This window comes from Oncorhynchus gorbuscha, linkage group LG25 (assembly GCF_021184085.1).
Source record: "Oncorhynchus gorbuscha isolate QuinsamMale2020 ecotype Even-year linkage group LG25, OgorEven_v1.0, whole genome shotgun sequence".
Lineage (NCBI taxonomy): Eukaryota > Metazoa > Chordata > Actinopteri > Salmoniformes > Salmonidae > Oncorhynchus > Oncorhynchus gorbuscha.
Genome location: NC_060197.1, coordinates 41297106 through 41310115, shown reverse-complemented (window position 1 = coordinate 41310115; position 13010 = coordinate 41297106). Strand labels below are relative to the sequence as shown.

The window sequence follows — 13010 nt, the reverse complement described above, 5'->3', positions numbered from 1 at the left end:
TTACATGTGTTAAGTTTGCTGAAAATAAACACAGTTGACAGTGAGAGGACATTTCCTTTTTTGCTGAATGTAGTAGAAAGCGATGGGTTAGAAGAAGCCTACATAACCAACCCATAAAGTAACATTTAACATCCATATATGTCCAGCTATGTAAACTTTTACATAGATTTATCCAGCAATAGATGTTGTTCAATTGGTAACATACATTTTTGTCTTCTTCTAATGCCTCTTAAAGGGAAAGTATTCTAAAAGTAACTGAATGTAATCAGATTACGTTACTGAGTTTGGGTAATCCAAAAGTAATGTTACTGATTAGAATTTTGGGCAGGTAACTAGTAACTGGAACAGATTACATTTAGAATGTAACCTACCCAAGCCCGAGTACCAGTGTGTTAACCAGTGTGTTAATAGCCTGCAATCGCTTCCTCTTTAAAAAAAAAATAATAATTCTCCCCAATTTCGTGGTATCCAATTGTTAGTAGTTACTATCTTGTCTCATTGCTACAACTCCCGTACAGGAGAGACGAAGGTCGAAAGCCATGCGTCCTCCGAAACACAACCCAACCAAGGTTTGGTTACATTCTAAATGTAATCTGTTCCAGTTACTAGTTACCTGCCCAAAATTCTAATCAGTAACATTACCTTTGGATTACAAGAGATTACAGTGCGCATCCAACCCGGAAGCCAGCCGCACCAATGTGTCGGAGGAAACACTGTGCACCTGGCGACCTGGTTAGCGCGCACTGCCACAGGAGTCGCTAGTGCGTGATGAGACAAGGACATCCCTACCGGCCAAACCCTCCCTAACCCGGACGACGCTAGGCCAATTGTGCGTCACCCCACGAACCTCCCGGTCGCGGCCGGCTGTGACAGAGCCTTGGCGAGAACCCAGAGTCTCTGGTGGCACAGCTAGGACTGCGATGCAGTGCCCTAGAACACTGCACCACGCGAGAGGCCTTATAATTTTATTCTTAACCATGCCATTACTAGTAAAAATCCCTGAATGAAAAACATGTATTTTGGGCGGCAGGGTAGCCTAGTGGTTAGAGCGTTGGACTAGTAACCGAAAGGTTTCATGTTCAAATCCCCGAGCTGACAAGGTACAAATCTGTCGTTCTGCCCCTGAACAGGCAGTTAACCCACTGTTCCTAGGCCGTCATTGAAAATAAGAATTTGTTCTTAACTGACTTGCCTAGTTAAATAAAGGTCAAATTAAATGTTGTTATTTGCATAAACAAAAATAAGACCACATATAGTACCAGTCAAAAGATTAGACACACCTACTCATTCAATGGTTTTCCATTACTTTTTACTATTGTCTACATTGTAGAATAATAGTGAAGACATTAAAACTATGAAATGACACATTTGGAATCATGTAGTAACCAAAAAAGTGTTAAACAAATATATTCCACAGATTCACTTTTAAGAAGGCACACCTGTTAATTTAAATGCATTCCAGGTGACTACCTTATGAAGCTGGTTGAGAGAATGCCAAGAGTGTGCAAAGCTGTCATCAAGGCAAAGGGTGGCTACTTTGAAGAATCTCAAATATGAAATATATTTATATTTTTTTGTCACACTTTTTAGGTTACTAAATATGTGCTATTTCATAGTTTTGCTGTCTTCACTATTATTCTACAATTCAGAACATAGTAAAAATAAAGAAAAACCCTTGAATGAGTAGGTGTGTCCAAACCTTTGATTGGTAGCGTATATACTGTAGGACATGGTATATCTCTATGGATCAGGCAGTGTTTGGACTCACATGTTCTAGATGATCTATGTTTTTGTGGTGCTGTATCCAACAACATCTCACTACCATAGCATTACTTAGCCTATAAATGGTGGAGTCATTTGAGTAAGCCAAGCTTATAACAACAATGACCTGCTACATGTACCCCATGACACTGCTGTGACTCATCCACATCCACATCCACATCCAAAGGTAAGAAATCGGTTTAAATGTTTGTGGGTGTCCATCATATATAGACTATAGGCTACCATGGCTGAGGGATTAGAAAGGTCATTTTTGGAGTATGATATGCATCTTAGGTCTAACTATAGTTAACGTGATATAATTACTTAGAGGAGATTTTTTAAATGCAAAACATGCATGTGGAGTTAAGGCATAAATGGCATATATTATTATATATATTATATATATATATTATGTTGATGGATTGCCATCATCAGGTGAGCCTCTGTCTAGTCCTCTCCTATAACGACTGCTTATTATCTCTCATGTGAACAACCAATTACGGGAGGAAATGGTCTCTGACATTGTTACACCTCGCAGATCCTGCATATAGTCGTTTTTATGTTGTTGTTCAGATAACAAATCTAAAACTATCTTAGTTTTGTTGGGGAAAAAAATGATTTGATGTTCTTCAAATATTGTCAGTCATACGTTTACTTTTGCAACAGACGGGAAAAATCACAAATGTCCATTTGAAAATGCTGTTGCACCTTGCATGACCATGGGCTCGAGAGGCGGGGTCTCTTCCAAGAGCAGAGAGTCTCTCTGTCCACAGCTCTTCTACTGTGCTTCTCATATCAACATTGAATCGCGAGACGGAGCGCAACAGACCGCATGCAGCAGACGCTTGACTTCAATCATTTTTGCTCACTGACTCTATTACTTGTAGATTTCGTTGAAAACTGGATCGTTATCTTATATCAAACATAAATGGGGTCCTGCAAAACTTCTTTGAATGCGGCATCTTCAGTTCGAGGCTCTTTTAAGACTTTTCCCTGGAGAATATGAACATGTGGGAAGTGTGATTTGCTGGCATTATAATGTCAAGTTTGCCATCGTCTTAGACTGCGAAGGATGAACCGAATGGGTTCCTTTACATAGAGCCTATAATATCCATTTATGCACTAGAAGAAAACTAAGATAGAACAGCAAAAATGGAACCATTTACATTGCATGATATGCTCATAAACTCAACTAATCTTTATAAGATATTATGTGACTTTGGAATCAAGAATGTCTCAGAGTGTGAAGATGAAAGCGAGACCCCTCCGGAACCGAAAGGTAACCAATCCTATTGATAATCATACACATTGGGGGAAAATTAACAAAAAGTCAATATCTAATTGTAGTATGTTTTAAATCTAAATAAAAACATTTAGTGGAGATATTGATGAAAAGTCTGGGAATGTTATGATCTCAAAATAAAACAGACTGTTACACACACGTTGGGCCATTCGTTTTTTGATTGTGAAAATACATTGTTTCTCAAATAAAACATATTTTAAACTGTTAGTCATATTTTGGGATTTTTGCTGAACGGCACATGGAGAGCGACCCTCTGGACACCCCCAAGTAGGGCCAGTGCGCTTTACCCCGGTTGAAGTAGCATGCGTTGTTTCTGCTCCTCTGCTTGGATGGAGTGCCCTAGGACTGAATATCATTTTGTTTTTTAAATGTAAATTAAGACCAGGTCAACAAGTATTGCCTATTTGCTTAAGTCAAAATGGTCTGAGTGTTACATTGACGGAAATTATCTCTGAATTCCCATTGCAATTGAGCTGATATGTATAATATAGATCTATAATCTTTAAAATATTAAATAAAGGACAGAACATGTTGAATTTAATGTTGCTAATTCAAGCCCCACATATGCACACTCAAGCCCCATATGCACACACTGATGCGACCAATCAGAACTGACTCCAACTGAATTCCAGCTTGCCTTCATTAGTGCTGGCTCTAAAATAACCCGGATGAGTAATGCACAACAACAATATTTGACAATGGAATTAGGATGAACGTCAACCTCTTCACACAAGGGCTATGCCATTGAAAACAGACAATGGAATTAGGATACACTTAAATGAACGTCAACCTCTTCACACAAGGGCTATGCCATTGAAAACAGACAGACTTAATGGATTGATTATTTGAAAGTAATGATAATGATGATAATAATGACCGTAACAATGTAGGGATGATCATGATGTTGATTATTATTAAGATAAAGGATGTTTATGATAATAGTAATGATAAAGACAATTATCACCACAATAATGCTGAGCATTTGTCTCTCCTCTGTATAGATTTGAATCAGACAGTACGTATCTTCCTCTATAGCCTCATCTTCCTGGTCAGCGTTCTGGGTAACAGCCTGATCATCGCCGTGCTGGTGAGGAACCGCCGCATGCGCACCGTCACCAACCTGTTCCTGCTCTCCCTGGCCGCCAGCGACCTGATGCTCTGCCTCTTCTGCATGCCCTTCACCCTCATCCCCAACCTCATGAGGGACTTTGTGTTTGGCTCGGGCATCTGCAAGGTGGCCATGTACTTCATGGGTGAGTTTACTGTACACAGGTCACGACCCTGGTGCCGATATGGTACCTGAGAAACAAAGTCGTGGCCATGTACTTCATGGGTGAGTCCTGTGGAAGCACTGTACGTACACAGGTTCTGACCTGGGCCTGTACTCACAAAGCGTCTCATAGTTGGAGTGCTGATCTAGGATCTGTCCATATAATCTAATTCATTATACACTGCTCAAAAAAATAAAGGGAACACTTAAACAACACAATGTAACTCCAAGTCAATCACACTTCTGTGAAATCAAACTGTCCACTTAGGAAGCAACACTGATTGACAATAAATTTCACATGCTGTTGTGCAAATGGAATAGACAACAGTTCCTGCAAGAGGAAGGCATTGATGCTATGGACTGGCCCTCCCGTTCCCCAGACCTGAATCCAATTGAGCACATCTGAGACATCATGTCTCGCTCCATCCACCACAGACTGTCCAGGAGTTGGTGGATGCTTTAGTCCATGTCTGGGAGGAGATCCCTCAGGAGACCATCCGCCACCTCATCAGGGGCATGCCCAGGCGTTGTAGGGAGGTCATACTGGCACGTGGAGGCCACACACACTACTGAGCCTCATTTTGACTTGTTTTAAGGACATTACATCAAAGTTGGATCAGTCTGTAGTGTGGTTTTCCACTTTAATTTTGAGTGTGACTCCAAATCCAGACCTCCATGGGTTGATAAATTTGATTTCCATTGATAATTTTTGTGTGATTTTGTTGTCAGCACATTCAACTATGTAAAGAAAAAAGTATTTAATAAGAATATTTCATTCATTCAGATCTAGGATGTGTTATTTTAGTGTTCCCTTTATTTTTTTGAGCAGTGTTTAATCTGAGATGCTTTGTGGATATGGGCCCTGGTTACGTATTCACAAACTGTAATGGGTTTGTTTGTTGGGATTTGTGTGGTACTGCAATAGAAGGCGCTCGAGCATCTGCAAGTGTTGCATAGTTAAGGTATTGTATTGTACACAATCAGTAGGGTCAGATGTTTTTTAATTTGACCTTTATTTAACTAGGTCAGTTTAGAACAAATTCTTATTTATAATAATGGCCTACCGGGGGAACAGTGGGTTAACTGCCTTGTTCAGGGGAACAGTGGGTTAACTGCCTTGTTCAGGGGAACAGTGGGTTAACTGCCTTGTTCAGGGGAACAGTGGGTTAACTGCCTTGTTCAGGGGAACAGTGGGTTAACTGCCTTGTTCAGGGGAACAGTGGGTTAACTCCCTTGTTCAGGGGAACAGTGGGTTAACTGCCTGTTCAGGGGAACAGTGGGTTAACTGCCTGTTCAGGGGAACAGTGGGTTAACTGCCTTGTTCAGGGGAACAGTGGGTTAACTGCCTTGTTCAGGGGAACAGTGGGTTAACTGCCTTGTTCAGGGGCAGAACAACAGATTCTTACCTTGTCAGCTCGGGGATTCGATCCAGCAACCTTTCGGTTACTGGCCCAACATGCTAACCACTGGGCTACTTGCCGCCCCATGCGTGGTCTGACCTTATTATTGTCTTCTACACCGATGCCACTCACTTCAAGGGGTCAGGTAAGGGAAGAGACAGTAGGTTCTGTCCACATAGGACGATTCCTTCCAGATTCAACCACTCACGAGGGGCGATTAAATTGGCCTGATGATAGAAAATCAATAGAGAAGCAAATCCCAGAAGCCATTAAAGCCTCCATTTTGTCTCTGACCTGGTGCCTGGTGTGAAGAGACACCAAATCAAGTCATCTGATGGCTGTTAGCCGTGGCCGCGTTCCCACATCGCCTCTCCTCCACTGGGGCTGTTAGCCGTGGCCGCGTTCCCACATCGCCTCTCCTCCACTGGGGCTGTTAGCCGTGGCCGCGTTCCCACATCGCCTGTCCTCCACTGGGGCTGTTAGCCGTGGCCGCATTCCCACATCGCCTCTCCTCCACTGGGGCTGTTAGCTGTGGCCGCGTTCCCACATCACCTCTCCTCCACTGGGGCTATTAGCCGTGGCCGCGTTCCCACATCGCCTCTCCTCCACTGGGGCCGTTAGCCGTGGCCGCGTTCCCACATCGCCTCTCCTCCACTGGGGCCATTAGCCGTGGCCGCGTTCCCACATCACCTCTCCTCCGCTGGGGCTGTTAGCCGTGGCCGCGTTCCCACATCGCCTCTCCTCCACTGGGGCTGTTAGCCGTGGCCGCGTTCCCACATCACCTCTCCTCCACTAGGGCTGTAAATGTACTGGCACGTCTCCTGATTTAAGGAGCCATTTCCCAGCGGTGTAAAAAGTACCCAGCTGTCATACTTGAGTAAAAGTAAAAGTGAATGTCACCCAGTAAAATACTACTTGAGTAAAAGTCTAAAAGTATTTGGTTTTAAATATACTTAAGTATCAAAAGTAGATCTAATTGCTAAAATATACTTAAGTATCAAAAGTAAAAGTATAAATGATTTCAAATTCGTTATATTAAGCAAACCAGACTGCACCGTTTTCTTGGTATCTTGTACAAATGTACAGATTGCCCTGTGGCACACTCAACACTTAGACATCATTTAAAAACAAAGCATGTGTGTTTAGTGATTCCACCAGATCAGAGGCAGTAGGGATGACCAGGGATGTTCTCTGTTTAGTGAGTCCACCAGATCAGAGGCAGTAGGGATGACCAGGGATGTTCTCTGTTTAGTGAGTCCACCAGATCAGAGGCAGTAGGGATGACCAGGGATGTTCTCTGTTTAGTGAGTCTACCAGATTAGAGGCAGTAGGGATGACCAGGGATGTTCTCTGTTTAGTGAGTCCTCCAGATCAGAAGCAGTAGGGAGGACCAGGGATGTTCTCTTGATAAGTGAGTCCACCGGATTAGAGGCAGTAGGGATTACCAGGGATGTTCTCTGTTTAGTGAGTCCACCAGATCAGAGGCAGTAGATGACCAGGGATGTTCTCTGTTTAGTGAGTCCACCAGATCAGAGGCAGTAGGGATGACCAGGGATGTTCTCTGTTTAGTGAGTCCTTCAGATCAGAGGCAGTAGGGGGGACCAGGGATGTTCTCTTGATAAGTGAGTCCACCAGATTAGAGGCAGTAGGGAGGACCAGGGATGTTCTCTTGATAAGTGAGTCCACCGGATTAGAGGCAGTAGGGATTACCAGGGATGTTCTCTGTTTAGTGAGTCCACCAGATCAGAGGCAGTAGGGGGGACCAGGGATGTCCTCTGTTTAGTGAGTCCTCCAGATCAGAGGCAGTAGGGATGACCAGGTATGTTCTCTGTTTAGTGAGTCCTCCAGATCAGAAGCAGTAGGGATGACCAGGGATGTTCTCTGTTTAGTGAGTCCACCAGATTAGAGGCAGTAGGGATGACCAGATATGTTCTCTGTTTAGTGAGTCCACCAGATCAGAGGCAGTAGGGATGACCAGGTATGTTCTCTATTTAGTGAGTCCTCCAGATCAGAGGCAGTAGGGATGACCAGGTATGTTCTCTGTTTAGTGAGTCCACCAGATCAGAGGCAGTAGGGATGACCAGGTATGTTCTCTGTTTAGTGAGTCCTCCAGATCAGAGGCAGTAGGGATGACCAGGTATGTTCTCTGTTTAGTGAGTCCTCCAGATCAGAGGCAGTAGGGATGACCAGGGATGTTCTCTTGATAAGTGCGTGACTGGACCATTTTCCTGTCCTGCTAAGCATTTAAAATGTTTTGGGTCACTGAAAATGTATGGAGTAAAAAGTGCATTCTTTTCTTTAGGAATGTAGTGAAGTAAAAGTAAAAGTTGTCAAAAATATAAATAGTAAAGTAATGTACAGATAACCCCAAAAACTGACTTAAGTTGAACTTGAAAGTACATTACACCACTGCCATTTACTCTGAGCTGAAAGGTCCAGGTCACAAGACAAGAAGATGAGGAAGAAGAACAGGGTACACAAGACAAGAAGAGGAAGAAGAACAGGGTACACAAGACAAGAAGAGGAAGAAGAACAGGGTACACAAGACAAGAAGAGGAAGAAGAACAGGGTACACAAGGGATCTGTTGTTGTTCACAAGTGTCTCAATGACTTGAAACTCTCAGTCACAGAAATAGCAACGTCTACGTAGTTGAGGATCTCTACATTCTTTACAGTCGAGGCCGTTCTCATGCTTCATAACCTGTTCAAACACATTCCATTGATATTTGTTATGTCTGGATATTGTATGGATATACAGGTCCTGGATACAGCATAGCTGAAATTTCAAGTGCCCTTGGAGTTCAAATCCTTTTCAGCCATATTTCCTCACTGGATATAGCATGGATATATATCCCCTGGATATATATCCCCTGGATATAGCATGGATATATATCCCCTGGATATAGCATGGATATATATCCCCTGGATATAGCATGGATATATATCCCCTGGATATATCCTATCTACATGCATTTCTTTCAGCTGGGTTACGGTTGTATTATTCATTGTCTTTGGGAAATGTTCCACCGTGGTGTTTCTTTGTAGTCAGATAGTTCACAGCCTCCCTGATCTGTTTGTTCTTGACTTGGGTCCGTGCGGCGAGATCCCGGCCATGTCAGTAGCTATGATTACCTCATCTGTCACGGTGTGTAACCAAGGTAACGTGCATGTAATTATAGGTGCTGTTGTTTGTTGGTTTGTGAGTTTTGTAACATCCACCGGTTAACGGGTGGGGTTGTTGATCATCCACAAGTGCTGGAACTTACCTCTGTCCCTACACGCTCGTAAAGTACAAAGTGACTAGCCGTGAAAGTGTCAGGCCAGCTATTCCAAGTATGACAGTAGACAGTGTCAATCCCACCTGCTGTGTGTACAGTATTACATTAGCCATTGTACAAGGTTCAAAGGGACAATCTGCGATTGCTTTCATTTTTTGACTTTGAAATGAATGATATTTTAAAAAAAATGTAACTTATAAATGCCTAAGGAGCTTGGTTTAACTGAGCTTATGTTACGTACAAAAGCACAGACGTACAAAGTCACATATGCTAGTGTAGCCTACATTCTTGTCTGTTAGCCATCTTTAAATCAGATTGTATACTCAGTCCTGTGGTACAAAACTGTGGACCGCTAACCGTCGTCATCTCTCCAGGGATCTCGGTGAGCGTCTCGACCTTCAACCTGGTGGCAATTTCCCTGGAGCGCTACAGTGCCATCTGCAACCCTCTGACCTCCCGGACCTGGCAAACCAAGTCCCACGCTGCCAAGGTCATCTCTGCCACCTGGGTGGTGAGCTTCCTGTTCATGCTGCCCTACCCCATCTCCAGCACCCTGGTGCCCTTCACCCGGGTCAACAACAGCACGGGCAACATGTGCCGCCTGGTCTGGCCCAGTGATGTCATCCAGCAGTCCTGGTGAGAGGATAGATAGTTTCATTTCGGTAGACGGGTAGCCATCACAAAGAGGTGTTTCAACTGCTAGGTGATTTTCACTGTAAATAATGGAACGGTCTGTGCAAAAGATGAAATGGGCTATTCATGTCTATTCATTTAAGGGGGAAGTATCAAATTCACTGATTTGTTGGTCTGTTAGATGATAGATACTTAACAATGATGAGGTAGATCATCACTGAGCTCAGAGATCGGTTCTTGGTCAGGTCAAATCACTTTGAGGCATGCTGAATGGGCACTTGCTTTCGACCAATCCGGTGACACCATCGAGCCTTCTTCCTTACAGGTATGTGTCCCTGCTGCTGCTGCTCTTCCTGGTTCCTGGGATCATGATGATGACAGCCTATGGCCTCATCTCCCTGGAGCTCTACAGGGGCATCAAGTTTGAGATGGCCAACAGGAAGTCCAGCAGAGGTACGTATACAAAACCTCAACTGACCTCTTGAAAATGTCCAGCTCTGGCGATATTATCATGCCATATCAATTTGGTGGCATCCTTATTGGTCATTGTTTACCATTGGCTAATCTTTGGTAAATCTAATTTTCACAGGATCAGTCATCATTCATGTCTTATTTTTCTGATCTATCACAGAGATAATTTCTTTATCTTTATTAGATCCCCTTCTATCACCTATCATTTTTATTTAGAGTAAACAACTTTAGTTTAAGTTCATTTTGTATTCACATCTGCTGTTATGATCTGTCACAGAGAGACAGTGTAGCACCGGCAGCATCAAACCCGGCGACAACGACGGCTGCTACCTTCCACCCGCCAAGAAGAAGGGCGAGCACCTCCAGAGCCCTCCCTCGACCCCTAACGTGACCGTCAACAGCAGAGACAACGTGGACAGCAACAAGTCCAAGCTGAACCGTGTGTGCAGCAACAGCTCCACCTGCAACCTGATGGCTAAGAAGCGCGTGATTCGCATGCTCCTGGTCATCGTCTGCCTCTTCTTCCTTTGCTGGACGCCCGTGTTCGCCGTTAACGCCTGGCGGGCCTTCGACCGCCGTTCTGCCGACAAGCTCCTCTCGGGGGCGCCGATATCCTTCATCCACCTGTTGTCGTACACCTCCGCTTGTGTCAACCCCATTATATACTGCTTCATGAATAAGCGTTTCCGCCAAGGGATTCTGTCCACCTTCACCTGCTGTAGCAGCCCAAAGGCTGGTGGAGTCGGGAGGGGGGCTGGGAGTAGGATGGGGACGGGGAGAGGGGGAGGAAGAGGAGGGATGAGAAGCAGAGAGAATGGGCACACGCCACAGAGTGGTAATAACACGCGCTTCACATACAGTAGTATCCGTGGCTCCGCCCAGGCTTAGCTTCCTTTCTCCATCATTGACCAATCAGAATGAGTAAGTGGTCATGCATACACACACACACACACACACACACACACACACACACACACACACACACACACACACACGTACATTGAGATTTCGGTCTCTGATGAGGTCATGCATAGCTGCTTTCAACTTTTAAAGTCACCATACTTGTGAAAGTGGACATGTATGTATGAAGAGAATCTCAGACAATAGGTAGATGACATACTTGTGAAAGTGGACATGTATGTATGAAGAGAATCTCAGACAATAGGTTGATGACATACTTGGTGTCATTACAAAGAAAGGACCATCCAACAATGCCATGTTGACTACATGAAATGGAATAATCAGCCAAGGTTTTCAACAAGGAGAAGGTTATGAATTTAAATATGTATCGGTAAACAAACTGAGGAACGTTGGCACCTGATATAACTCTTTATGAGGTACAGGACCCTAAATGCTTCTTTAATAGGGACCGTGAGAAAACATGGCTAGTTTATGTCGACAGCCATGAGGTTAACATCCAATGCTGTTCCTCCACACAGACATTCACCTCAAACACCCATGATGTGTCACGGTGTCTCTTCACGTAAACCCCTCCTCCTCTCCTGAATCACCCACGGGGAAAAGCAGCACCCTAGTTGTCTTGGTTTGACGTTGACCAGATGATCCCAGAGTAACGTCCAAGAAGCTTTTTCAGAGCCATGTAAGATCTCCATGAGCATGTTGAACGGATGAACCCTGGCTGACCCTTGTGTGTGTGTGTTTTCTCCTCTCTCTACATAATATTCTCTCTGTACACATTCTTGTCAGGGACTTGAAAGGCACAAACCACAGCCCAATGAAGACACCACGTTCCCCAAGACAATAATAACTTCCCAAACCTCAGACTCCTTTTTACAGGCAGTGTGACACACAAATATGCCCATACGTGTAAATACATCTGGACTAATTGTTACCATCCCTGGCCTTGTCATGCTCTGAAATGCATTCCTAGCCTTGTAGCAGTGTCATCCTCGTGGGCGCACAAAAAACAAAAAAAAATGTTTTTTTCTTGTCCTTGACTCAGTCATCTTTTATCATTGTACCTAGTGTACTATTTATTGTAAGTGACACGACTGTGGCCTTATCGTGGTGTGGGACTCTGTGCACCTGTCCGTCCCACTACTTCAAAAAGGACCTTTCCCAGCATTACCTGTCAAGCATATCACACCTGGTCTCTGTTGACTTGGGTTGTTAAATACACTGCAGCACAAATGTAGCAAATTGTGTTGTTTTCTCCTCTTTGTTGTATTGTGTCGTCATGTCACTGTTAATTGGAGGATTCTTAGTGTTCCTCTCGAAGGGAAATTGTTCTGTAAAGTGCATGGGATGCATTACCAAAAAAAAAGAGGAAATTAAATATTAAAAGTCTGTAGTGTTGTATGAGAATGTCAGAATGCATTTCTGCTCTGCTATGCTACTTGCTGGTGTCTGTGTGTGGGGGGAGGGGGGGAGTTCAAATCTCTGAGTCAGGAGCAACAGCAGAGAGATGTGCTGATGGATTGCACTGGGAGGGCCAGTGTGGTCTTCTTCTTCGACGTGAGGCTTCTGAGAAGCATAAACACACCACACCATTTCAACGTGGAGAATTGGGTCATGTGTTTAATAGAGACGTTGATCAATGAGATTCCTATATTCAACCCACTCAAAAAGACAGCCAAAAGTTTGGGAATTCAAAAATGTGTTATCACTCTGATGAAAGCACCATCTAAAGCACAACCAAATTCAAATGAATGTCTGATTTTTGGTATAGTTGTCACATAAATGTGTTTTCACTGCGCTTTCAACCATGTTAAAACCACAACAAAGTTCAAAACGGGAATATCAATGTTGTTGATTTATAAAACAACCTGAAGCACAGTGATAAGGCATTATCTAACAGCACAACCAAGTGACCTGGATTGCAGTTGAGATGACATTATACTACATGGTGCAAATGATGAATGGCGTTTTGAGAT

At 43.7% G+C, this 13010-nt stretch overlaps 1 protein-coding gene across 1 annotated transcript; it reads left to right on the top strand.

The window, feature by feature from the left end:
- Positions 1-2574: 2574 nt before the first annotated feature.
- On the top strand, positions 2575-12425 carry cckar (cholecystokinin A receptor). Its single transcript, XM_046329195.1, has 5 exons — positions 2575-3040; positions 4066-4317; positions 9387-9648; positions 9971-10098; positions 10394-12425. The coding sequence occupies exons 1-5, from the start codon at positions 2914-2916 to the stop codon at positions 11002-11004; spliced, it is 1380 nt and encodes a 459-aa protein (XP_046185151.1). The 5' UTR covers positions 2575-2913; the 3' UTR covers positions 11005-12425.
- The last annotated feature ends 585 nt before the right edge of the window (positions 12426-13010 follow it).

Coding starts and splice junctions, on each gene's coding strand:
- cckar (XM_046329195.1), top strand. CDS start 2,914: ATGGAACCATTTACATTGCATGATATGCTCATAAACTCAACTAATCTT. Junction 4,318..9,386: donor GGTGGCCATGTACTTCATGG/GTGAGTTTACTG, acceptor TCATCTCTCCAG/GGATCTCGGTGAGCGTCTCG. Junction 10,099..10,393: donor CAACAGGAAGTCCAGCAGAG/GTACGTATACAA, acceptor GATCTGTCACAG/AGAGACAGTGTAGCACCGGC.